Source organism: Emys orbicularis, chromosome 14 (assembly GCF_028017835.1).
Source record: "Emys orbicularis isolate rEmyOrb1 chromosome 14, rEmyOrb1.hap1, whole genome shotgun sequence".
Lineage (NCBI taxonomy): Eukaryota > Metazoa > Chordata > Testudines > Emydidae > Emys > Emys orbicularis.
In genome coordinates, this window is record NC_088696.1 from 7,613,636 (window position 1) to 7,633,698 (window position 20,063).

A 20,063-nucleotide genomic window follows, 5' to 3' on the forward strand; every position below is an offset into this window, starting at 1 on the left:
GCTCTTAGCAACACTAAACCCGGGCAAGGAATCCACTCCCAAGCAGTTGTGGTAAAGACAAATAGAGACACTCTCTATACATCCCCTGCAGCGGATGAAACCTGGGCGTCAGCAATACCCAGGGCGGGGATAGTGAAACAAAAAGAGAAGCTGGCATCACCCATTGCCATTGACCAAGATGAGAGCAAATAATTGGATTTTAAAAGTTCTTTCACTCTTGGTTCGCCTAGGACTCTAACCCGGCTTCCGGCAATGAGCTCTCTGAGGAAGGAAGCGTTATTATCCCCATTTCACAGATGGGGAAGTGAACAATGGGGAGATTAAAACCCCGACACTGCAGTTGTCCTCTGAATATTAAGTACATGCTTGTAAGAGTGGGAAGTGGTTTACCCAATGTCACCCAGGAAATCTGTGGCAAAGCCAGGAATCAAATCCAGCTCTCCTGCTTCCGAGCCCAGCACCTCAACCACAAGGTTTTCCTTCCTCTCTTATTTCTGGCCCCTGTGAAGTAACAGCAATTTCACATTCAGCACTCAGCTGCAAAACTGCCTTCACAGCAGCAAATGATAGCAGGTGGGGAAAGGGTCTGGGCTCGAATCCTTGGTGGGAGAAGAGTAGGCATGTTCTTACACTCCATAAAATTAAATTGCAATTACCCCAGTGCAACTAAAGTGCACAGGGGATAAAATGTATCTAGCTGCATGATTTCTTTACACAGCATTGTACTTATTTATGCATCTGATAAAAATACTAATTTCTGAGCCTGATCTTGACGTTTTTACTCAGGTTTACTTCTTCACACAACGCACAGTCAACCTGTGGAACTCGTTATCAGGGAATGTTGTGAAGGCCAAAATAGAACTAGATACATTCATGGAGAATGGCTATTAGCCAAGATGGTAAGTAATGTCATCCCATGCTCTGTTTGTCCCTAGCCTCTGATTGCCAGATGCTGGGATTGGACAACAGGGGATGGATCACTTGATGGTTGCCTATTTTGTTCCTTCCTTCGGAAGTACCTGTCATTGGCCACTGTTGGAAGACAGGGTACTGGGCTAGATGGATCATTGGTCTGAGTCAGTATGTTTGTTCTTCCAGTCAATGGGATTTTGTTCTAATTAAGGATTGCAGGATGGGATCCTGTGCTATAAAGGACATTTTGTTAATTGGGGTACTTCCCTGTCATGCATATATCCATCAGCCAAATTCTACTGTATATGCAGTTCTCAAAACCAGCAGGATTACTGAGCCTTCAAGTTTTGGGGCAGTGGAGTGTTGTTATAGAATTCTGCCCTATTCCAAATAAGGAGCCTTAGTGGAATGTTTGATTTAAATTAAGTATCCTCTTGTGAGTTTCTGGGTATGATATTCTTGGCTCCACTTTCTTTTTTTGAAATGTCCTCATTGGTGGGCAACTGTTATGTTATAATCCAGCAGTCTGCAGCTGGGGATTACAAGGTGTCTTTTAGCTCAGTTTTAATAAGAACAATATAAATGATTGCATGGCCCAAATTCATGAACAATGGCGATATTCTTCCTGAAATTAAATATACAAAGGGACATGCTGTGCCATAAATTTTAAAGTGGAAATCAGTGGGGAATTGTGCTTAAAAACTGAGAACACAGTGTAGTCCAAAAAGTTTATAGAAATATCTTGGTCTTTCTTTTGATTGCGTGCTATATTTGGAAAAAACACATTAATAAAAAAAGCCCCACAACCAATTACAGTTTCATTTAAATCCAGTAGTTTATGAACGAACAATGTAAAATCTTTACACTGAATTTCACTTCCCTATGCTATTCAAAACAGCATTTTTCTCTCTTAAATTTAATGGGATATTAAATTACAGTATTTATTATTATTTATAGAATTCAAATATTCAAAAAATGACTCAGGGAAGACAGAGTTTCAAGAATCTGAACATTCCTGTATCAAGTGGAATACAGGGTCATGGGAACAATGAAGCCTAGGTTTATTTTAAAGGGTGGTGGTGGGAGAAGGCTTATGAATTTAGGTTCTAATCTGCTTGGGTTGGATGCTACTGCTATACATCCACAGTCAGAACTGACTGTTACTGTGCCAACCAGAAAGCAGAACAAATTAGGATGCTCCTTTCTGAATAGTTACAGATGTATTGCTGGGCAGATACAAATGCGTTCTCTCTTCGCTACGGCAGTTGATTGCATAAGTGTTTTCTCTGACAAATCTGTATAAATAAATGTAAAAGAAGTCAGGGCTTTAGGAAACCTTTTCTGCTCGGTGACAGGTTTCAGAGTGGTAGCCGTGTTAGTCTGTATCAGCAAAAACAACAAGGAGTCCTTGTGGCACCTTAGAGACCAACAAATTTATTTGGGCATAAGCTTTCGTGGGCTAAAACCCACTTCATCAGATGCATGAAGTGAAAAATACAGGAGCAGGTATAAATACATGAAAGGATGGGGGTTGCTTGACCAAGTGTGAGGTCAGTGTAACGAGATAAATCAATTAAACTTCAAAAACAGACTCCAACATGAAGCTGCAGAACTGGAATTAATTTGCAAACTGGATATCATCAGATTAGGCCTGAATAAAGACGGAGTGGTTGGGTCATTACAAAACCTAAACTTAATTTCCCCAATACTAATTTCTCCCTACTGTTACTCACACCTTCTTGTCAACTGTCTGTAATGGGCCACTCTCTTACCACTTCCAAAGTTATTTTTCCTCCCTTGATATCCTGCTGTTAATTGATTTATCTCGTTACACTGACCTCACACTTGGTAAAGCAACCCCCATCCTTTCATGTATTTATACCTGCTTCTGTATTTTTCACTTCATGCATCCAGTGAAGTGGGTTCTAGCCCACAAAAGCTTATGCCCAAATAAATGTGTTAGTCTCTAAGGTACCACAAGGACTCCTCGTTGTCTTTTCCGCTCGAAGTTCACCGTGCATTTTTGGACATTGATTAATATGAACATGTTTGGTTAAATGCAGAACAGTCCCAATAACCCTGGAGCCTGATGCTGTTTCTCTTGAAGTCCATGGTGAGACTCACCCTGATTTCAATACAAGCGATTAGGGCCATGGGCCATGGGATCCATCCAGGAAGACTGGTACACCAAAACCGAGTGCCGTTGAAGTTAATGGTTCCCCATCCAGACATAACAGACCATCCATGTGAATCAGATGTTTGAGGATTTGGAGGCCAATCCTTCACTTTCGATTCATGCAAAACTCCCAACAACATTGATGGATCATTTATTTGTCTTTGTAGGGAGTTCAGGATTGGGCCCTTGATGAGCTATTTACAACCTCTCTTTAATTCAGGGTAATTATGATACCCTCAATCTGATGAAGCAGAATCTTTGGAAGGATAATTACTCTGTGTGGACTGAAGTGCCTATAATTATCTCCTTCCCCTTTAGAAATCATCTACTGTATATCAGAGAAGAAGGATGGTCCCATGGGCCAGCCTAGGATTTGGGAGGTCTGTGTCTCAGGTCCACCACAGACTTCCTGTGTGACCTTAGGCAAGTTAGTTAGCAGCTTAATGCCTCAGTTTACCACCTATAAAATGGGGGCTGATAGTACTTTCCTATCTCACAGTGGTGGTGTGAAGATAAATACATTAAAGATTATGGGACACTCAGATTGGAGGCCATATAATTATCTAAGATAGATAGATTTCATTATCTATCAATCTTAAGAAGCCAGCAAAAAAAAAAAAAAAAAAAAAATAGTTGCTTGAAAGAGTTGGTCTTCCAGGGGAAGCAGAACTGGACTTGATACATTTAGGAATATTTGGGGATGGGTTCTTAAATTAGCAACTTGCCTAACAATTGAGGCCTCTTTTACAGGTTTCGTGTATCAGCTATTGTTTGATCCCATAAGACTGAAATCCCATTTGCTCAAAATCACTTTTCTAAGATCTCTTTTCTTACTGTCATACATATATTGCCAGCTCGAGCTTTAGCACTAATGGCCCAACCCAGCTCCCACTAAAGTCGATGGAAAGTCTCTCCTTGGTGTCAACAGAAGTTGGATCAGTCCCTAAATATCCCTAATAAAAGTGAGTATTCTAGTCTATTCTACTATATTTCCTGCATTGCACATTTCACTGTGGTATCTGAGTACCTACTAATTTTGCTTTAAAAATTGAAAATATTATAGAGAAAGATAGACAAGGTGGGTGAGGTAATATCTTTTCCTGGGCTAACTTCTGTTGGTGAGAGATACAAGCTTTCAAGCTTACACTGAGCTCTTCAAACTCAAAAACTTGTCTCTCTCATCAACAGAAGTTGGTCCAGTAAAAGATATCCTCACTCACCTTGTCTCTCTAATCTCCTGGTATCCAGGAGGCTACAACACTGCTTACAAAAATAGTGAAAGATAAACCATTGTCTTATAAGAACTATTAATAGTCAAGCATTTGATTTAGAAGGGAAAATGTGAAAATCTTTCTTGAAGTGTTTTATGGTTTTAGAAGAAGAAGAAAACCAAGGAATGCTTCTAAAAGCCTGGATTCCAAATCCTCTTTGTATTTTTCTGGTGCTCTCCACAATCCTTGCAAGCGCCTTTTATTGCAAATCCTTTCCAACCTCAGAAATTGACACATTAAGGACAGCAATAAAAGAAAGCTTGCAAATTTCCTGAAAATTAAAGTTGAAAAATATGCGCAGATGCATTTCTGTGCTTTATTTTCTGTCCTGGAGATGAAACGAATACAGTAAGGTAATTGCTTGTAATGCTTTGGTTTGAAGAATTATTAATCAAATAATTATTATCATAGGCAGTACTATACAAAATACAAATAAAGACAACTCTAGAATCTCAATATCATTTGGTGAAGAGAAAAACTAAATTGCAAAAAGCAAACAAACAAAAAATCAATACAGAGCTATGTTGCTTCATTTTGCCGAAATTGTGTTAGATCTGGCTTGTTATGAAACAAGTTTCTATTTGCTAGTAAACTCTGTACGGTTGGATAACCTTTTGCACAGGAAACAATAAAACAACGGAGGCTCCTCAAGGTAGTCAGGGTTGAAACTAACCAACCTGCTTTGAGTCAGACACATTTGGATTTTCATTTGCTGCTATGAACTGATTCTCTGTGTGTGTATTTGGGTCATTTTCCCATACCCATTTTCAGATGTCGCTACCTCTGGTGGGTTAGTCCCTGATCCTGCAAAGACGTATGCGTATGCTTAGAGTTAAGGCAATTATGCGCATATAGTTTTGCAGGAAAAATGTGGTCACAGGAACAGCTGAGCTTCGTTTTTCATTGCCTGTGCAAAGCTTGTTTCTTCTTTGGAATAAACTCTTGCCTCCCATTTCTGGCACTTACTGACACACATTCGTAGGACAATACCCCCCAAAATGAATATACAAAGCTCGTGTCTGACATCTGATCAATTTTTTATACTACGACTGCTCTGCCAGGATAAGTCCATAAGGTGTCAGCACCAACATTTTTACCATTAAATTGCACTGAACATTTGCACAGAAAAATATTTAAATTCTCCTATGTATCCCCTAGAGGGCACCAAAACCCACAAAGTGAGCAAACTGGACTCTCAGTGGGAGAGTTCAGGTGATGTTGGAGGAGAGCTTCACTTGGCTTCCAGAGCAACTGATTCTGTTGTTGCCTTTGTAGAAAAACAATGGGACAAATCTCCTGTCTGATTATTTCAGTCTTTGCAACCGGGTCTTTGCAATTTTCTTGTTTCTCCTAATAACATTCTCCAAGATTGCAAGGACATTTCAAAGGGGGGGATCTGGTAGTGGAAAGGTTCAGGGGACTGTTTTATAGTGTCCACCAAGGGTAAATAAAAAAATTCAAGACAAAACCTCTAGACACGTAGAAGCTGTTGTTCAAATAACTCAAACAAACATTGCTCCCGGGAGTCCTAAAGGGGAAAACAAAAAGAGCCGGAGCATTCCAAGGAAAAGAGAATATTTCTTGTCCACCTTTGCGCTCTTGGTTGAAAGGATCTCTCTAGTTCGCTCTCATTTGGGGCTGAAACTATTTTTTCTTGTAGCTGAACTTTATGCTATTAAGAGTCTTTGGATTTAGACGCCATAGATTTTCCAAATGCGTGATGCGGGGACACAGGGCGTCTTTTCGATTTCTTTAGAAACTTACGCTCGGTAAAGTTTTGAGAGTGGTGAACTGATGGGAGGTAAGGGTTTAATAACAAGGCTATTTGTTGAGACAAAACGTAAACCTTTAGGAAATAGCAGGTCAAAGAGCTATAACCCGCCAGTGTTTCAGTTTGGCGTTTACAACTTTTTGAACTTGTATATGATTTTTTTTAAAGTCCCCATGTGCTTATTGTGTGCTTTAAAACAATTAGGGCTGATCAGAAGTGTTGTACTGAAAGCTGAAGTTTAAAAATGTGAAGTCGTTCTAAAACCTGTTAAATAAACCGCGTTTCTCCGTTAATACGTTTAAATGAAACAGCAGCAACTCTAAAATAATTTGCGTTTTTATTCTCGTGCGAAAATCACCCGGGCATTTATTCTACATAAAGAAATCGATGCGCATCATTTGAATTTATTGCCATCAAAACGAAGGTGAAAGTTTTCAAGAAATCGACAATCAATTTGCATTACAGGTTTTTGGTGGATTTTAAAGTATTGGGTAAAAAAACTTTCCCTTTTGTATTAAGACATTCACAGATAGCTTTTGTGATCTCAGTAGTTCTCAGGCAGGAGCATTAGCCCTGCAATGCCTACCCTATTTGGATCCCTGATAGTTATGTACTGAGTGCATTTGTTAAGATAAATAAGGAGACATCTCTCTCTCTCTCACACACACACACACACACGAAATTCACTTTTTGTTAAATGTGTCCCTGTCTGAAGCTTTACCGATTCCCGAAGACTGAATTTTGCTCTGCACATGTTGTTAGATGATCTTTTAAAAAGTCACATGAAGTAAATTACAGACGGAGGGCCTTATTTCAAAAGGCAGCGGACACAGACTGGGTCTGTAGCTATTTTATTCCGTTTTAATTTAAATTCGCCTTTCAGAAATTTGGATCCAAAGGGAGGTGGTTTGGGGTTGGTTTTTTTTTTTTTTTTTTTTTGCTTTTTCTTTTCCTTGGGGGCGGGAGGAGAGGTTGTTTCTTTCTTCATCTGTCTGCTTTTGAGATAAACGTTATCCACAATCAATGCAGTGCAGTCCACAGCAGCTTTGCAAATACAGGAATTTACACTCCGCTAGCATGCGTCCCTAATTAACCGAATCTGATTGCCTGTAATGAAATCATTAGGGAAAGCAGGAGGGGCGGGTTTCACAAACCCAAGAAAACTCATCTCGATATGGGTCTTTTTCTCCTGGGTCTTTTATTATTTTATTTTTATTTGCTCAATTCTTTTGAAAGTGTTAGAGGAATCTGCAAATGTGCTACCCCCCAAAGATCCCAGTGTCGGCTATTTGATCTGATATCAGCCTATGCTATGAAACGTGATGTGTGCCATCCCATAGCTTTCAGGGCTAATGCTTTTATAGGTAGCGAGGCTACAAGTACCGTGTAAGAAAGAACCCAAGAAAATGAGCAGCCCCTTCTGAATATCCACTCGAGGACTGGAGGGTGATTTGATTTAAAAATAAAATGTATTTTAAATGGGAAGCTCTGTGTTTGTACAGCATTCCAGGTTTCCTCCGTTAAAAACCCGGAGGAATAATACAGCACTCGGGAACACGTTTTCAGTTGATCGCTGATCATTGCGATCAGCTCGTCATAAAACTGGCAGGGTTTACTGCTAAAAATCCGTTCCGTTCATTTATTACATTTCATGTCATTTAAAGTTCTACTGCGAGCAAACAAAAGTCACTAATGAGCCGCGTTGGATGCTCGTTACCTTCCAACGCCTTCAAAAAAAATACAACCCCTCTGAGTTTACCTTGGTCCTAACACCGCTGTTCCGCCGCGGCCTCTCTCTCTCTGCCCATTGATTGGACAAAGCCATCCCCAAGTGCACTGCGATTGGCTCAAAGTCGAGGGCAGAGGCGTGGCCAGCGAGGAGTAAAAACTCGCCTTCGGCAAGAAAAGTTTTGAAACTTTCCCAAACCCTATAAGGGGAGTTTGCATTTGCGGGGCTCGCCGGTGGCTCTGCGCACACACACTCTCACACACACACACTCACACTGGACTCACACGCTCCTCCACAGCCCTAGCGTTTATTTTGATTCTGAGTTCACAAGAAGTTTTGGTGGTTTCCCTCCCAGAAGAATTTTTTGTTGTTGTTGTTGCAAGAATTATATTTTTCCCCTCAAGACTTTTCTTTGCCTGCGAGAATTATTCCCTGCTTCTGCCTCCCTTTTAGCAGCAGCTTTTGCCACCTCTGAAAAAAAAAACACCCAGAGAGATCACTAGATATCCGCACTGCACGCTCCTCCTGGCGACTCTGAAGGATGCTGCTGATTTACTGCTGCTAAGGACGCTTTTGGATTTGGGCAGCTTGTGTTTGAGACTCTCTCTCTCTCTCTCCCCTTCCTCCCTCACCCTCCTCCTCTGCAGAGGAATCCCGTTGGGGTGAGCCCCTCTCCCCCAAAACCCCTACCCTCTTCGTGTCCCCTCCCCCGGACCCCGGTAATTCCGTCGCCTTGCGATTTGGGGGAGCCCCATCCATGATGCAGGCTCGCTACTCCGTCTCCGACCCCAACGCCTTGGGAGTGGTGCCCTACTTGAGCGAGCAGAACTACTACCGGACCGCGGGGACTTACAGCAACATGGCCAGCCCCATGAGCGTCTATTCGGGCCACCCTGAGCAGTACGCCGCCGGCATGGGCCGCTCCTATGGGCCTTACCATCACCACCAGCCGGCGGCCCCCAAGGACCTGGTGAAGCCTCCCTACAGCTACATCGCTCTCATCACCATGGCCATCCAGAATGCCCCGGACAAGAAGATCACCCTGAATGGGATTTACCAGTTCATCATGGACCGGTTCCCCTTCTACAGGGAGAACAAGCAGGGCTGGCAGAACAGCATACGCCACAACCTCTCCCTCAACGAGTGCTTCGTCAAGGTGCCGCGGGACGACAAGAAGCCCGGCAAGGGCAGCTACTGGACCCTGGACCCGGACTCCTACAACATGTTCGAGAACGGCAGCTTCCTGCGCCGCCGCCGGCGCTTCAAGAAGAAAGACGTGCCCAAGGAGAAGGAGGAGAGGCAGCCCAAGGAGCAGCCCAAGGCGCCGGGCGTCTCCAGCCCGGACATCGCCAAGGAGGCCTCCGAGAAGAAGGTGGTCATCAAGAGCGAGGCCTCCTCGCCAGACCTGCCGGTCATCACCAAGGTGGAGACGCTGAGCCCGGGCAGCGGCAGCCCCCGGAGTGTGGCCTCCACCCCGTCGGTGTCCACCGAGAGCTCCCTCCCGGAGCACCACCCGGCCGGCAACGGGCTGTCGGGCTTCAGCGTGGAGAACATCATGACCCTGCGGACTTCTCCCCCGGGGGAGCTGAGCCCCGGGAGCGCCGCCTCCGGCCGGACAGGGGCAGGGCTGGTGGCTTCGCTGCCGCTGGGCTACCCCCAGGCGCAGCCCTCCATCTACAGCCAGGCGTGCGGCCAGAGCATGGACACGAGCGGGAGCTACCAATGCAGCATGCGGGCCATGAGCCTGTACACCGGGGACAGGGCGGGCCACATGTGCGTCCCCACCACGCTGGAAGAAGCCATCTCGGAGCATCCCAACGGCACCTCTTCGCCTCTGGCCACCATGAACCTGGCCTCCAGCCAGGAGAGCGCGCTGACCCCCAGCCACCCGCATCCCAGCGGCGGGCCCGGGCAGCCGGCAGCCTCCTGGTACCTCAACCACAGCAGCGAGCTCAACCACCTCTCCGGGCACACGTTCGGCTCCCAGCAGCAGACTTTTCCGACCGTCCGGGACATGTTCAACTCTCACCGGCTGGGGATTGAGAGCTCGACCCTCAACGAGCATCAGGTGAGCGGCAACACAAGCTGTCAGATCCCCTATAGATCCACGCCCTCCATATACCGCCACGCCACCCCCTATTCCTATGACTGCACTAAGTATTGATTAGCATTGACTCTCCTGGGTAGGCCAATTAAACAAACACTTAAGACTGCCTAAGGAAATCCTTTTACAACCTGTAAGCGGACCTGGGAACCAAAGAGTTTATAGACCCTTATTCCTCTTCCATCATCTTTAAATTCCAGACAAGTAAATTCTACTTGAAAAGGGATGTCTTTAAAATATATAGAGAGCTATCTAAACAAAGTGGCAAATTTATATGCTAAAGTATAGGAGGTCTCCGAAAATAAGTTATGGACCAATAGCACAGCGATCATTATGCGATTAAAAAGAAAATTATATATTATATATATAAAAATATATGTCCGGGGTATTTTAAGTTCTCTTATTGTGCTATAAAATGTGTGGATTTCTAATCAGGCTAATTTTCAGAGCCGTTAATATAATATTTAAAGTTGAGTTCACTGGATTATTTTGTTTATGTTGCCCAACAATTCCTAACAGTCCAATTAATTACAAGTGAGTTCTTCTTCCTTTTTGTGTGTGTGTACAATTATGCAAGAGAATTTCTTCCTCTTTAGAGCTGTTCTTTTTACAAGACGAGGAAATAATTTATTGTTGTTGGTGGATTTTGGGGAAAAAAAGACAAAGTATCGGGTGCGTTTTTTTTTTTTAATTTACGACAGTGTGATGTTTTGTATCATAGTCTCCACCCTGACCATTCCTGAGAACTATTTGGTTTTATTCTACTTCACGCTTGTTTGTCTTATGTGGTCTTAATCGTTGTACTTACCTTAAAATAAATCCATGTTGTTTTCTTCTGCTCAAAGTCTGGCGCATGTATGTGTGTGTGTGTGTTTTTGCCATTTTTCCGATCCCATTTTTCAGGCAGAAAACGTGGAACACGTTGATGTTAAAACCAAGTAGATTTCCTGGAGACTAAAGGTTTATTACTCTTTTTTTATTATTATTATTTATTTAACAAAGGCTCAGTTCACATGACGAAATCGCATAGCTGAAATGAAAACATGTAGGCGTTCCTGGGTTAGTTTAAAGGGGCTTCCCAGGATCTGAAGATTTGCAGAACCCTTTGCAAATCCAGGACAATTGGCCAATTTGAAACTGGAGTGAGATTCTCCAATCCGCAAATGATGTGAGTGAAAGACTCCTCACCGGGATAGGTTCTGATTAATCACTCTTATTTTAATTTTTTCTTGACAGTTTTATTTACCTACTGAGATGTAGGCCTTATGAGGCGCTTTGAATGTAGTCAGTTACCTCTCATATACTACAGGCAGTTGCCCCGAAAGAACAACAGTGTATAGGAAGAATAAACTAATAACATCCTGTGAGGATAATAAGAAATATCATTTGATCTGGATCTCATTACGAAGTCCTAAGAACTATCCCAGCAAGTTCATATTAGGATGGTTTTACAGCCCTGTCTGAACGCATTCTGTTTTTATTCGTTTCTTGTACAAAAGATCTATCTTCATCTGACTTCATCTTCTGCTTCCTATACCCAATTTGAGCTCTCATTATAAATGCCTGGGGCTGACAGCGGATATGTTAAAGCTGCCAACCATCTCTTCCTTCTGATCTCTTCTAAGCAACTTTAACATGCTTCAGAAATGCAGTGGCTCATTGTCGCTTAGTCAGAATAAAAAAAATACCATCACAGGATTGTCTAGCACGTTGGTAAAGAATAAAGCAGATAAAAATGGCCTTGGAAGCCGTTTTCAAATGCAGCTTGTTTCTGTCAAGTTAACTTTAATTGGAATAACATAATTCCCCAACGAATGTAGGTGCTAGCTGCAAAGATTGTCAATAAATGTGGATGTTAACATATGGAATCGCAGAATATAAATGCAGCACAATAAACATTGCTGAGGAGGCAAATCTCCAGATCGCCTCCCATAAAAAAACAAATCAAAACCACGAAACACCTATTAGAACGAAAAGGTGACTAGATGGACGGAGGAGATATACTGTAGGTCATGGTAGACCTGTTACCTGAATTGATTCTGATCTGGCACATACCATATGCTGCCGAATTCTGGCAGCGTGCGTTGAAACGCTTGGTTTAAATGAAACATGGCCCATAAGAATAATTTGTGCTGTATTTCAGCAGCCTTCCTATAAAACCCGAGCTACTTTTGCCAAGTTCTCGAGGTTTTTTGTCTATTAATAAAAGAGCGCAAGGCGGGGAGAAAGGAGGAAAAATAGAGGAGCAAATACACTCTCCTTCCCCACCTATCTCCCCAAATCCTCCCTCCTTCTTAAAATTAAGTCGGGGAGATTAGTCGCTTAATAGATTTTTTTCCCCCCAGCTCACAGTGAAGCAGCAGCCTTATAACGTTGTTCTGTACCTTTATCAGCAGTGAGCTGAAAATCAGGTGCTTGAGGTTGGATTTTCAAGCTGCTGCTGCTCCTTTTTTTGATGGGGAGAGGGTGGGCTGTGTGTGAGAAGTGTGTGTGGGAGATAGGGAGACAGAGGAATATTCGTGGCCACTAACATTAAACTTGCCACTTCTCCTCCTTAACAGGTTCCTTGCTTGAGCCAGAGTTACCAGTGGCAGATTCTCTCTACAACATAGGGCCTCCGGGGCGGAGAATGGGGATGCAGGCACAGGTGATCTGCTGCTGTCCTTAAATTGTCCAGATAATTCGGCCTTGAGCCTTTTCCTTGCTTGTCTAACGGGCAGTAGGCCCTGGCTGGGGGTTCAGCAGAGAGTGGGGTTTGAATAACCCAGTACCACTCCGGGGATTCTCAGACTGGCATAGTGTAGACGCATGATGTGCCAACATGCGGTCCAAGCTCGCCGCACCATATTATCTTATTGCGGTCGCATTTTAGTCATAGCTGCTGGGAAAAAGCAGTTCCCCGTGGCAGATACCGACCTCCTGAAGCTGCTGCCAGAGCCAGGTGCGTGAGCTTTTCCCCGAAAGGGCAGCCACTTGCTGCTGCCGCCACTCCCTTCCCTCAGCTGGCATTTCACACGCCTGCTGCGGCTCTCCGGAGAGTTGCTCTTTTGCTGGACAGTTCCAGAGGGACATTGGACACTGGACCGTGCAGAGGCTGCGTTCAGCCGTGTCTGCGGGCAGCAGCCTCTTGTTTGCGTTTCCAAGTTTTCATTTTCGCTGAGGCTCGAGCTGTTTTCCAGACCCAGTATCGAGTCCTACCCGCCTGATCTCGGCGATACGATAAAACCAAACCAAGCCCCCAAAGGAGAATTAGTCATAATAATCAAAAAGGCATTTTAATGATTTTGATTCGATTTCCACTCAAAGTGAATCATCTCAGGTAGGTCAAATGCATCCTTGTCTCTGTCTCTTGAAGTTCCCCCTTCTCCGGGTGGCTGACTTCCTGCAAGACCCTGTCATATTAAACAATACAATAAAAATCCCCAGGAAAAGAAAGCACTTAAATGTCTCTCTCACAGGGCTCCCTGCTCCTTGTCCCCAAGCTGCAATGATCTGGCCCTAAAAAATGGCAGGTTTCAGCAGCTAGCTAATTTCCTATTAGTTGGTGGCAGCATTTTGGGCCCAGAAATGTGTTTCCCGTATAAAGTTTGTGAGATTGGACCGTCGATCTCACACCCGATTGCATGCCTTGGGGCAGGGGTAGCACTCCGAGCTGTGCTCTCTTTTTAAACCTTATTTTATCGTGCATAATACAGGCACGCTCAATTTTGATTCCTTATTTGTTTTTTTTATTATTAAAAAAGGAAAACCCAACAGAATACTAACACCTAGCAAACACTTACAATCAAAGCATTTTTTCCATTTACCAGATTAAGACATTCCAAGTAGGTATATTATTTTCCATTGCAGCGGACAAGAGTAACTCTGAGCTATGCCGAAAAACACCAAGAGTTAAATCTATCCCTGGGCATCTTTTGGTGCTAAGCATGTAACATTTTAGGTTTAAATACTTATATTTCCCCTTATAACGATCAGCTTTCATCCTTATCTCCCTTTGGAAACAGCTGTCGCGTTTTTACCTTTGCCTTTCCCTCTGCATTGTAGTCGAAAATCTTCAAAGAGAAAACAGACTCCAGCATCTCCTCGTAGATTTTTTCCCGGCAAGGAGAGTTCTCCATCACAGTCACGTTAGGGGAACCATTCGTGAACTATTATTTAAATCTGTAGACAGAGACTTTTTTGAAAGAGAACAAGAACTTCCCGGGAAGTCGTTTTTCTCGGTTTCTTTCCATGTGAAATCGTTCCCTGATCGTTTCTGAAAGCAATGGGCGTGTTCTCCCGAATCTTGTCTGAAAGGCTTGCTGTAAAAGCGAATTTAATCACTAGTTTGTTCAGATTTGGTGAGGTGGTTGTTTTATTTTTTTTGAAAGGTCGCTTCTTGCAAAAAAAAAAAAAAAAAAAAAAAGGGGGGGTGGGGTTTAACCCGATCTGGATTATTGTCCCCCAGGTGGTTTAAACCAGCCAGGGGAATTAGAGCCGTGCTAAAAATAACACAGTTAAAATCTTTAAACTGTCCAGTCACATTGTCTGGACTCTTGCTTTGCAAGAGTAATCAAGGAACAGCAAATACCCCAGGTATCCCAACCTAGAGTCCTCACAGCAATAGTGCGGGACACAGTCATTCTTTCCAACACGATTGACTCCCTGGCTTTATTGGGGGGGAGGGGGGCTGGATCCAGCCCTACTGAAGTCAATGAGAGTTTTGTCATTGGTTTCGATGGAAGCGGAATCGGTGTGTGTTTGTTTGTGTGTTTGTGTTTAGAGCATTTAAAGTAGTCACGTCCATTGCAAACGTTGCTGCTGATCTCAGAATTCTGCCAGCCAAAATACATCCCCATCCCTACTCATGTTATGGTGTGACGCCACCTTCACCTGTAAGTCTCATTAAGGGACAGCTTCAGCACCTGGCAGGATCGGGCCCTACAGTGTACTTGCTTACAGGTGAGGGACCAACATAAATCCCAGTGCACCATTAAGGAGCCGATCCTATTATAGCCTCTACTCAGGCACAACACTCCAAATACTTCAATGGGGAGTTGTGCTCAAGTACAAACTAACCGGGCCAAGATCAGCTTCTCTCAGGGAAGTCGCTGTACTGTAGAGTTCACCTCGGCTGGACCCAGCCTTGTTTGGGGTTTATTTTGGCTAATGAGGTTGGTGGGTGGACACTTAGCACTATCAATACATTGTAATGCCAAAATTGCTTGGGACTTCAAATCTGCTGCCTAGTTAACTGATCCCTCCCCCACTTCTCAGGACCTTTAATTCATCAGAACGGCCACATTGGGTCAGTCCATCTAGCCCAGCATCCTGTCTTCCCAGAGTGGCCAGTGCCTGATACTTCAAAGGGAATGAACAGAACAAGGCAATTTATCGAGTGATCCATCCCCAGACTCTGTCAGTCAGCGGTTTAGGGACACCCAGAGCATGGGGTTGACTCTCTGACCACCTTGGCTAATAGCCATTGATGGACCTGTCCTCCATGAACTTTTCTAGTTTTTTTTTTTAACCCAGTTATGGTTTTGGCCTCACACCACCCCCTGGCAAAGAGTTCCACAGGTTGGCTATGAGTTGTGATCAGAAAAGTATGTGTTCAAAAACCAACAGCTCTTTATACCACCATGTATTTCTGTTCCAGCTCTGCCAATCCAAAGCAACAAACGAGAATTCCCTTTGTGCTACAGGACTCAAAGGCAGTCCAGTTAGGAACTCCCCAAAATATAACCTACCCAGACCAATTAAGATCACATTCTAGTTACCTGCCAGGTTTGCACAAATATATCAACACCCCATTTAGCATCGCCTCCCTTGTAGCATCTTGTTGCAAGCCTCATGAGTATTTTATTTTTGTAGCTTTTTCCTTCTTGGGATAGATTCTAGAGAACTTGAAAGCCATGAGCAGGGCGTGGAAAAAGAGACGAAAAGGCGTTAGGTAGAAAGTGCCTCTGTGAGAGAGATTCGCAGCTGTAAAGCTGCCGCTAACATCCGTTTTGCATCATGCAAAGGGCAAACTGTTTTTAGTTCTAATTTGACACCGAGCACAAACTTGACTGCTGCTCCAGTGCGCTATGGACTCAGATGCAAAGCATTAGTTATAATGATGTCAAGGCCTAGAGAGCTGGGGAATAATAACGTGGGGGCGATATAGGTTAAAGTGGGCAAACTGGGGTGCCTAAAGCTAAACACCTTTAAACATCAGATCGTTTTTATTGGGGTGCCCTAACTTTAGGCCCCCAAGTCTGAACATTTTGGCTATGGACCATTTTTAATAACTTGCAGGGGGTACTGTCTGGGGGAGACGCTCCAGATATCACACCCCAGTCTCTGCTCCCTTCTCATGACCAGGAAAGCTACTAATCTGCGTACCCTCTATGCTGCCAAGTGCGTCTCTCTGCTAATGAGACTGCTGAGCTGGAATTGATATGCAAACTAGACACAATCAACTCAGGGCTAAATAGGGATTGGGAATGGCTGAGCCATTACAAACATTGAATCTATCTCCCCTTGTAAGTATTTTCACACTTGCTTCTTATCAAACTGTCTGTACTGAACCATCTTGATTATCACTTCAAAAGTTTTTTTTCTCTTACTTAATTGGCCTCTCAGAGTTGGTAAGACAACTCCCACCTGTTCATGCTCTCTGTATGTGTGTGTATATATATCTCCTCAATATATGGTTCACTCTTTATGCATCCGAAGAAGTGGGTTGTAGCCCACGAAAGCTTATGCTCTAATAAATTTGTTAGTCTCTAAGGTGCCACAAGTACTCCTGTTCTTTTTGCGGATACAGACTAACACGGCTGCTACTCTGAAATCTGCTAATGACAGTCTCCCTCTGTCCCGCTGCCTTTAAGGGACACGAGTCCCGGTTTTAGGGAAGCGAAAGTACATCCAGGAGTCTCTAAAGAGCCCGGGCCATTTATAGATTCCTGTGCCCAGCCTGCAGAAAGAAACTTCCCCACCTAGCTTCTCGACCACTCACTCCCAGCCCCGGACTGTGGCAATCAGAGTCATTAGAGCGGCTCGGATTACAGACACACCGATGGCTGCTCCCATACCGCTCATGTCAGGGGGTCAGGGCATCAGAAGAGGGTAACGCACCCAGGCAGCGAATGAGCTGTTAGGACACTCCGATTGGTGGGTTTCAAACCGAGACGAACGTCTCTGCTTTGCCTCCCGGGGGAATTTCTCGCAGCGATGTACAAAAAAAGGAGGCAACAAACCTCTTTGCCATGTGAGCCTGTGTCTGTATCCCGGGCCCACAGCCATCTACGGGGACTATTTATTATTTTAATATTTCTTGCTTGGATTTCTCAAGGAGACGCACTAGAGCCTGTGAGAATTTAAATAAAGCCTCCGGGGGGAAGGCGACGTTAAACGTTGATCTCCCGTTTAAAATCTCCACTGCGGATGTCGATAAGGTGTCAGATGAGTGAAAGCAGCTGGGCTCCAACACTGATCCACAGAGCCCCCTTTACAAGGAGGTTTTATGTGAAATAATGTTTAACGAAGAGATGCTTAGGAGAATTGATTTCTAAACTGAGCCAAGGGCCAGGGTTTTTTCGCACACGCTGGATGTGGACAATCAAACAGCCCCTGGGAGTGCAAGGCTCTTGCTTATATGGGTCGCCCCATGGAATGTGATAATTGATATCAAATAAAAGTGTTTGCAGTTTACTGACTCTCTGAAATGTGCCGTGTTAATAGGTTCGATTTATTTCCCTCTGGTTTAATGCTACGAAGTAATGCCTGAAATCAAAGAGTCACAATCCTATTAATAAGCAGACTCTGTGGAAGCGAGGTCCCAATCTAGAACAACAAATGAGAACATCAGAATTGAAATCCACTTAAAAAAAATAATTTGCAAATCCAAAGCAAGATTTCTTACTCCAGCTGTTAATCTGAACCCCTGCTGGATTCATCTGAAAATGCAGAAATCAAATCAGGTTTCTTCACCGCTTCTGATCTCCTGCTGGGCGCCTGGGGGATAACCCCATGGGAATTCCCAGCTAGCCTTTTTAAAAGTAGTGTGATGTTTATGATGCAATAAGGGCCCGATCCTGCACTCAGACAAAAGTCCCATTCGAGTCAATAGTTTTACCTAGGCAAGGTGTACAGAATCGGGACCCTGTTTTCTAACGGCACACTTAATTTTCCCGATTACTTTTAGAAGTTATCAGTGGAGGCCAAATCCTGCTTGCTCCACTCAAACGAGGGCTCGCATTAAAAGTTGATTGGCCCTCGGTATGGGCTCGATGCAAAGCCCAGGGAAGTCATTCGAGTTTGGATCAGACCCTACAGGAGACGTGGCCCGCGTTTCCTTCTGAGCACATTTTGCTCCCAGAAGAGGAGGCAGGCAAAGAGCCTCTAATCAGAACAGAAACTCGTGACTCAGATCTGCCTTTACACAGCTTCCTAAAAATGCCCCGGCTCGTATGTTAGTTTCCATGGGTCATCTCTTGCCATCGGTTTGTAGCAGATCCCCCCGCCCCACCACTGACTGCTTTAAAAACTGGGGACACACCAGGGCCCTAAGCATCTGTCCTTTTCACCCACAAAGAGAATAGTGAGCTGATTGTTAATATTTCACAACATTAGATGCCACGCTTAGTGGTGGTCTGTTCATCGGCCTCAATAAAAAGCTGACACCTCTTTCTGAATCCGACTCAGCCAGTACCTTTGATTCAAATCGTTACATCAGTCAATAAAAAAAAAAAAAACCCAACCTGAACGTTTATACAAAAAAGAGCATCACAAATGCCTAATGTAATCACCGGCCAGCTGTGTGCACTTGTAAAGTTGTTATAATCCCCCTCCTTGGTATAAACAGGAAAGTACATAATATAAAGCAACAGGCCTGCATTCACAAATACTAAACCTCCCCCTCATGCCTGCCAAGTTCGCCTTTTATGGAGCGCGGTTGCTCCTTGCAATCCCACTGTGACCCCCAAATAATAATCAAACTCCCCTTCGATTTTGGTTCCTCGAAAAAGAAGGATTGTTTAAGTCGCGTCCCCCTGCATGCACACTGCACTAGCCTCAGGCCTGAGGTCCGAAGACAGAATTCCCTCCTGCTGGATTTCACTAGCAATGGGGGGACTCTCCTCACCCTTGAGGCTAGAGAGACTATATTAGCATCACTCGGTACAAGCAGCCTGTTCAAATGGCAGCAGACACTACCAGCGCATACACCTGGTTGGATCGCTTCCCTAGTCTTTTGCTTCAACTGTCTTCAGACGTGCTTTACAATGTCCTTTCTACTGGACCGTTCATGCAAACCTCGTTGCTTGGATGTCTGTGCTGTGTCTCAGGAGCAATCACTGCAGGTTTGAAGGCAAAAAGCCAGATCCACAACGGGTGTAAATCAGTGGAGCTACGTTGATTTACACCAGTTGAGGATTCATCCCTGTTCTCCACTTGGAGAGAGAGACAGACCCCTAGGTTCTTCCTTGCAGCTCCATTCCATTGCCTGTTTTCCTCGGTATTGATACTTTCAAAACAACAAATTCTCCTTTACCCAGGAGTTTCTGCCCCTTCTCCCTCTGAGCTCCAGCCGTGTACATCCTGCTTTGCTGACTGTGTGCTTACAGCGTCAAAGGGTGGACGTGATATTTCAAACATCAGATCAGTGCGTTTATATATTGGGTGCCCGGAAATTTTTCCAAATAAACACAGCTTGATTCGACTTGGGTGGGCAGACTTATCAACAGACTAATGCTATAAACAAATGAAGGACAAACCCGGCGAACCATTGGCTGGTACCAGAGAGACACGTGGAGGGAGCTTGGAGTTGTGTAGCAATGATATTTTAATTAATGTGGGTGGGCTGAGCACACAAACGACTGTTTATCGGAGACAATTTATTTTCCAGTGCTAAGTCAACATATAAGAGCAAACTTACAACAATTATTTAACATTTTTTTTAAAAAAAAAAGAGCGATGAAGAAGCCGGGACCGAGGGAGAACAAACTCGTCGAGGCAGGGTTGGGGTCTGAGCTCACACCAATAGTTCCCCGGTGGACTCTTGGAGGGTTTCTTCCTTGTCCTTTCCCGTCTCTGAACTGCCAGGGGAAAGATCCGGAGCTAAAACCACATCCGCG

At 44.1% G+C, this 20,063-nt stretch overlaps 1 protein-coding gene across 1 annotated transcript; it reads left to right on the plus strand.

The window, feature by feature from the left end:
* Positions 1 to 8,616: 8,616 nt before the first annotated feature.
* Positions 8,617 to 10,023, plus strand: FOXC2 (forkhead box C2). The gene has a single exon (XM_065416644.1). The coding sequence runs from the start codon at positions 8,617 to 8,619 to the stop codon at positions 10,021 to 10,023; it is 1,407 nt and encodes a 468-aa protein (XP_065272716.1).
* Positions 10,024 to 20,063: the final 10,040 nt, after the last annotated feature.

What these genes read in the sequence shown, in the direction of transcription:
- FOXC2 (XM_065416644.1), top strand. Translation starts at nt 8,617, where the DNA reads ATGATGCAGGCTCGCTACTCCGTCTCCGACCCCAACGCCTTGGGAGTG.